The sequence below is a fragment of the Babylonia areolata genome, chromosome 18 (genome assembly GCF_041734735.1).
Source record: "Babylonia areolata isolate BAREFJ2019XMU chromosome 18, ASM4173473v1, whole genome shotgun sequence".
Taxonomy (NCBI): Eukaryota; Metazoa; Mollusca; class Gastropoda; order Neogastropoda; family Buccinidae; genus Babylonia; species Babylonia areolata.
Window position 1 is genome coordinate 61112972 of NC_134893.1, and position 7500 is coordinate 61120471.

The following is a 7500-nucleotide window of genomic DNA, read 5'->3' on the forward strand; positions in this document are numbered from 1 at the left end:
GGATTGTAAGTACCTGTCGACTTATAAATACATGTTTACTTAAAAGTGTTAAACACTGAGGAATACACTGGTCGTATTCGATCTTCATGAAATGAGAGACGAGTGTGAGTGGTGTGTGTGTGTGTACACGTGTGTGTGTGTGTGTACACGTGTGTGTGTGTGTGTGTGTGTGTGTGTGTGTTCGTGACAGAGATTTGGAAGGCATGCACACACAGAAAGAAACACGTACGCACTGCAGCAAACACTACATCTACCGCCAGCAGTCAGAAGCACCGTCAGTACCATGTCCACTATGACCCTGCATGCTGTCAGTCCAACGTGTTTTGTTCCCTGCTGTTCTGAAACCTGAAGACAGCCAGCACTGCGCCGCTACACACTGACGTCAAACTGAAGACGTTCAGACGTCGCCGTCACACGTCAACAATGACAAGAGTGTGGTGAATGTGTGTGAAGGTGAAAGGGTGCTGCTGGCAAAGACACACACTGACACACGCGCGCGTGCATGTGTTCACTCAGCATACACGCACTCGCATGCACAGATTCGTAACTTGTTTGTCTTTCCCCCATTCTGAGTTAAGAAAGAACAAAAGAAGGCACGGTAAAGAAACAAACAAAACAAAGAAAAATAGAATGAGGAACGTGACCCCCACTCAAAGAGAGAGCGGGAGAGGCAGACAGACAGACAGACAAAGACAGAGAGAGAATGAAAAAATGAAAAGGACAAAATATCAAAGCAGAAGCAAACAAGCAAAATGAGATGACTTCATCGCCAAGTTTAAATCTCTCTTTCTCTCTCTCTCTTGCAATGAAGCACTTTCTTTGTGTCCCATTACATTCATCAAACACCATGGCGAAACGTCTGTCTCTGTCCTGTTCGTTCTTTAGCTTGGCGTCTTTTCACTATCAGTGATATTAGACGTTAAAAAAAAAGGGGGGGGGGCATGGGGGGAGGAAGGTGGTGTTGGTGGTGGTGGAAGGGAGGGGGGCGGGAAGAGGAAAACAGAAAAAAGGTCAACTAGAAAACTACTCACTGTCTCTCTCTCTCTGTGTCACTGTCTCTGTGTGTGTGTCCCTGTCACTGTCTCTCTCTCTCTGTCCCCGTCTCTCTGTGTCCCTGTCCCTGTCTCTGTGTGTGTGTCACTGTCACTGTCTCTCTCTCTCTCTCTGTGTCCCTGTCACTGTCTCTCTCTGTGTGTCCCTGTCTCTCTCTCTCTCTGTGTCCCTGTCGCTGTCTCTCTCTCTGTGTCCCTGTCACTGTCTCTCTCTCTGTGTCCCTGTCACTGTCACTCTCTCTGTGTCCCTGTCACTGTCTCTCTCTCTCTATGTCCCTGTCGCTGTCTCTCTCTCTGTGTCCCTGTCACTGTCTCTCTCTCTGTGTCCCTGTCACTGTCACTCTCTCTGTGTCCCTGTCACTGTCTCTCTCTCTCTATGTCCCTGTCACTGTCTCTCTCTCTATGTCCCTGTCAATCTCTCTGTGTCCCTGTCGCTGTCTCTGTGTGTGTGTGTGTGTGTGTCCCTGTCTCTCTCTCTCTCTCTGTGTCCCTGTCACTCTCTCTCTATGTCCCTGTCACTGTCTCTCTCTCTCTCTATGTCCCTGTCACTGTCTCTGTGTCCCTGTCACTGTCTCTCTCTCTCTCTGTCCCTGTCACTCTCTCTCTATGTTCCTGTCACTGTCTCTCTCTCTCTATGTCCCTGTCACTGTCTCTCTCTCTCTATGTCCCTGTCACTGTCTCTGTGTCCCTGTCACTGTCTCTCTCTCTGTGTGTCCCTGTCACTGTCTCTCTCTCTGTGTCCATGTCACTGTCTCTCTCTCTGTGTCCATGTCGCTGTCTCTCTCACTGTGTCCCTGTCACTGTCTCTCTCTCTGTGTCCCTGTCACTGTCTCTCTCTGTGTGTGTCCCTGTCACTGTCTCTCTCTCTGTGTCCCTGTCACTGTCTCTCTCTGTGTCCCTGTCGCTGTCTCTCTCTCTCTCTATGTCCCTGTCGCTGTCTCTCTCTCTCTGTCCCTGTCTCTCTCTATGCCCATGTCGCTGTCTCTATGTCCCTGTCACTGTCTCTCTCTCTATGTCCCTGTCGCTGTCTCTCTCTCTCTCTGTGTCCCTGTCACTGTCTCTCTCTGTGTGTCCATGTCGCTGTCTCTCTCTCTCTCTCTCTCTCTGTGTCCCTGTCACTGTCTCTCTCTCTCTGTGTCCCTGTCACTGTCTCTCTCTCTCTGTGTCCCTGTCGCTGGCTCTCTATCTCCCCCTCTCTGTCCCTGTCGCTGGCTCTCTCTCTCTCTCTGTGTGTGTCCCTGTCACTGTCTCTCTCTCTCTGTGTCCATGTCGCTGTCTCTCTCTCTCTGTGTCCATGTCGCTGTCTCTCTCTCTCTGTGTCCATGTCGCTGTCTCTCTCTCTCTCTCTCTCTCTGTGTCCCTGTCACTGTCTCTCTCTCTCTGTGTCCCTGTCACTGTCTCTCTCTCTCTCTGTGTCCCTGTCGCTGGCTCTCTCTCTCTCTCTCTGTGTCCCTGTCACTGTCTCTCTCTCTCTGTGTCCATGTCGCTGTCTCTCTCTCTCTCTTTCTCTCTCTCTGTGTCCCTGTCGCTGGCTCTCTCTCTCTCTCTCTCTCTCTGTCCCTGTCACTGTCTCTCTCTCTCTGTGTCCCTGTCGCTGGCTCTCTCTCTCTGTCTCTCTCTCTGTGTCCCTGTCACTGTCTCTCTCTCTCTGTGTCCATGTCGCTGTCTCTCTCTCTCTCTGTGTCCCTGTCGCTGGCTCTCTCTCTCTCTCTCTCTCTCTCTGTCCCTGTCTCTCTCTCTGTGTGTCCCTGTCGCTCTCTCTCTCTCTCTGTGTCCCTGTCACTGTCTCTCTCTCTGTGTCCATGTCGCTGTCTCTCTCTCTGTGTCCCTGTCACTGTCTCTCTCTGTGTCCCTGTCACTGTCTCTCTCTGTGTGTCCCTGTTACTGTCTCTCTCTCTGTGTCCATGTCGCTGTCTCTCTCTCTCTCTGTGTCCCTGTCACTGTCTCTCTCTCTGTGTCCATGTCGCTGTCTCTCTCTCTGTGTCCATGTCGCTGTCTCTCTCTCTCTGTGTCCCTGTCACTGTCTCTCTCTCTGTGTCCATGTCGCTGTCTCTCTCTCTCTGTGTCCCTGTCACTGTCTCTCTCTCTGTGTCCCTGTCACTGTCTCTCTCTCTGTGTCCATGTCGCTGTCTCTCTCTCTCTATGTCCCTGTCACTGTCTCTCTCTCTGTGTCCCTGTCACTGTCTCTCTCTCTGTGTCCATGTCGCTGTCTCTCTCTCTCTCTGTCCATGTCGCTGTCTCTCTCTCTGTGTCCCTGTCACTGTCTCTCTCTCTGTGTCCCTGTCACTGTCTCTCTCTCTGTGTCCATGTCGCTGTCTCTCTCTCTCTGTGTCCATGTCGCTGGCTCTCTCTCTCTCTCTGTCCCTGTCGCTGGCTCTCTCTCTCTCTCTCTGTGTCCCTGTCACTGTCTCTCTCTCTCTGTGTCCATGTCGCTGGCTCTCTCTCTCTCTGTCCCTGTCCCTGTCTCTCTCTCTCTCTGTCCCTGTCTCTCTCTCTCTGTGTCCATGTCGCTAGATATGAAATGAAATCAAACAGAAACAAACATAAGTAACAAATAAAACAAACGATAACTAACAAAGAAATCATTCCTGTATAAGTGGTACTCGGTGGCGACCAACAGGGTTTACCAGTTGACAAAAAAGCAAAAAGGAAAAAGAAAAACACAGATCCAAACCAATCCCACGCCCAGTGTAGTTCTGTTCGTGTCATTTTGTTTGTCCAAGTTTGCGTGTTCCCCCAGTACACTTCTGAGTAATCATAGTCATGTTATCATTTCTATCAGTTTGTAGTGGACCAACGAAGTCACTTCTTTCTGCTAATGATGATTTAAAAGCGTTATATTTATCTCGTAGTCGTATATTTGCATATTCTTCACAGCGAAATAAGTGAAAATCCCTTTCTGTTCTTTCATCATTTTTTACATGTTGGGCAAATGCTTCCCGGTTGCATTAGAGAATCATACCAACTGACTGGCAGAAAGCCCCAGTCCCCATTGGGAAACGAGCTATTGAGTCCCTGCGCCATTTCCATGAGACCATGGACAGATATATCTCTGGCTGTAAACCACTGTTGAACTGCAAAAATCATGTTTTATGTTCGTTATTCTCCATCTTATTATGCTAAGTTTGCTGGAATGATGCAAAATTAATATGCGTTTTTTAAAAATTCCTACATAAGAAGCTTGTCATTTCCGCACCCCTGGTTGTTCTATACGAATCCAAATCCATTTAAAAAAAAACTTTTTGACACAAAATCCCCCAAAACACAAGCAAACAAACCACAACAAAAATTTGGTTCCCAGTTTCGTATTGTGTAATAAACATATCAAACATATCTGTTTATTCTTTTTATCGGCATTTTACTAGATGAAGCTGATGCATTTATCTTTCAAATTCACTTCAAGAGGGTTGTTGTGGCACATATTGTCCGCCCCTGCAACAATACAATATGTTATTGTCGCCCTGCACATGTTGTCGCCGGGACAGTATGTGCAAACCCTCACTTCTGCAATACATGCAGGAGGGTCACTGCCAAAAATCAACATATGCGACAACATATGCTGGCGATAAAACGTTTATCTTACTCTTAGATATTCCTTTAATGTGCGTTCATTAAGTTTATGTAATAATATCTATTTTTTGTTGCACTTTGAACGATTGTGTGTTTGAGAGTGCGCGCGTGTGTTGTAACTTATGATGCACGAATGTGTTAGAAGCATGGACGAAAGCGCAAACAGTTCGACATGTATATGCAATATTTAGACGTGTGGAGTGTATGATTATTTCTATGGGAAGCAACTGCGTGTATCTTGTTAAATAACATTTTTCGTGGCATCATCGTTCCTCTAAGTCAGTGTTCATCTTTATGATGCACTGCTCAGAGTTCTGGTTGGCTGAACTGGTTCCGTCACAGCATTAGCTGGCCAGAGCGTGAAAATCGGTTAGATCAAGCAATTGACAGTTAACCCTCTGTAGTTATTTGGGTTGACTCATCGCCCTCTTTATGAAATGGGATAGAAGACCATTTTTCCTTAGATCTGGGTAACACCCATTTTTCAAAACAATTCAGTGTGGTGTTTATTGTTGGAAGTAAGTCTGATAAGAGAGCTTTAATTGTCTCATTTCTGATCCTATCCAAGCCCAGTGATTTGTTGTTCTTCAAATTTGGCAAGCTTTTATTATTCACGTTTCAGACATACCATTATCTAAGTTAGTGTTATGAAAATCAACCGTGTGTGTGTGTGTGTGTGTGTGTGTGTGTGTGTGCAGGAAGCCGGGCAGGGATGGCGGACAGGGCGGACGTTCCTCCCAGCAGGGCCTCCAGCCGAATGTCTCGGGCCTCTACCCAGTCTCGTTTGGAAATCGACGAGGTAAGCATTTGGATGCTGTGTCAATATACATACATGAATGCACGCACACATACACAAACACCCGCGTGAGCACACGTTCACGTGTACACACACTCACTAACGCACACACACACACAACAACAAACATTTAAACTTCGATAACAATTATGTAGTAAGTCATATGTGCATCCCTGTAACATCTGGATTTGCACAATTCATGTTCGAATGCTTCAAAGTACACACTCCCTTTTAACCCACACACCAAAAACTGTATGGTCGGTTTTGTTGTGTCTGTAAACATTTATATATATATATATATATATATATATATATATATATATATATTTGTCTTTCATGACAAATGAATGTGATTCTGATTCACACACACACACACACACACACACACACACACACACACACACACTTCACACCCCTCCCACACACCCCACACCCGACTTCTGATTAAGTAATTTTGAGTTGTTTTTTTATTTTATTGTTTTTCACACGCGATGAGAGAGAGAGAGAGAGAGAGAGAGAGAGAGAATGGTTTATTCACAATCAGGCCACAGCCCCTAGTGAAGGGGGTATACGTAAACATAATACAACTCAACGAAAACACATAAGCAAATAAGCTTTAATACAGACAACAAACCGTGCATTGTATCCGTGTAAATATATAGACAACAAAAAATACATTATAACTGTTTTACGAAGTAACAATTTCTCTTAATTTGAATGCCTTATTTAAGAATACCGAAAAATTATGTACGTCATTGGTATTGCTTGACGACATTAACAAATTTAACTTGAACAGAGAGGGATGCTTGTAGTACTTAGGTTTTATAAATATTTGACGAACATGTTTTAGTGCTGGGCAGCAAAGAACAAAGTGCACCTTGTTTTCTTGGGCTTCATGACATAAAGGACAGACCAACTCATTTGCACAAAAACTTCTGTATCTAAAGTGATGCACTGTCAATTCTGATATACCTAGTCTAAATCTTGTCGTTAGAGAGAGAGAGAGAGAGAGAGAGAGAGAGAGAGAGAGAGAGAGAGAGAGAGCATTTTGATGATTCGTCATCAAAACCGCCATTAAAAAAACAAAATCAAAAACAAAACCATATGTGACCTGTAGGAGACAAAGAGCGGTTTAACGACAATAAACATAGAGCGTCACTCTCAATCTGGTAAAGGGCACAGAACTCTTCCCTCATGTTGATACTGAGCACAGAGAACCTCGCCCAGAAACACCCCATCAGTGCTGTTCAAGACACTGCCAGAAACTGAAAATTAATGAAAACATTTTTCATTGTTCTGCCAAAGAAAAAATGTATAGTAGACAACAGATGGAGTTGGCAGCTGGTGAGAATTTACGGAAGATCAATTTCACTTTTTCAAGGGGGTATCACTGCGTTCGGGAAAATCCATATACGCTTCATCACATGGCAGATGCCTGACCAGCAGCATAACCCAACGCGTTTTGTCAGGCCTTGAGTGCTTGCTTTATATTTGCGTATCTATCAGAGTGGATTTCTTTCATACAATTTTGCTAGAGACAACACCCTCGTTGCCACAGGATGTTTTTCAGTGCGCGAAATGCGTGCTCCACACGGGACCTCGGTTTATCATCTCATCCGAATGACGAGACGCTCAGCTTGATTTTACAGTGAAACTTTGGAGAAAGGGCGAGAGCGGGATTCGAACCAAGACCCTCACGGACTCTCTATTGGCAGATGAACGTCTTAACCATTCTGACGCCTTCCTCCTCAGAAGAGATTTCGTTAAATAAGTTTTTTTTTCTATTCCACCACAAAGATATAATCATTGCCACCGCGTGAGCGGGGGTGGGATGGGGGTGGGGAGAGAGACAGAGAAGGAATGGGGAAGAAAGGGGAAGGGAGGGAGGAAGAGAGATAGACAGACAGACAGAGATAGACAGACAGAGAGAGTGAGAGAGAGAGAGAGAGCGAGGGTTGTGTGGGAAGTTAGGCCTGTGTGGGACAGACAGAAAAAAACAACAGAACTCAGATGGGAAGAGAGAGGGGGAGGGGGAGGGAGACAGAGCGAGAGCGGGGGATGTTTGGGAAGTTAGACATGTGA

At 45.8% G+C, this 7500-nt stretch overlaps 1 protein-coding gene across 2 annotated transcripts in view; it reads left to right on the forward strand.

Annotated features, from left to right (window-relative positions):
• LOC143292972 (EF-hand calcium-binding domain-containing protein 6-like) overlaps window positions 1–7500 on the forward strand; it is an 83164-nt gene that overhangs the window by 25813 nt on the left and 49851 nt on the right. For both annotated transcript variants that reach the window (XM_076603700.1, XM_076603699.1), the window contains exon 2: window positions 5321–5421. In XM_076603700.1, the coding sequence (XP_076459815.1) occupies window positions 5321–5421 (101 nt within the window). The remainder of the gene's footprint in view (window positions 1–5320; window positions 5422–7500) is intronic.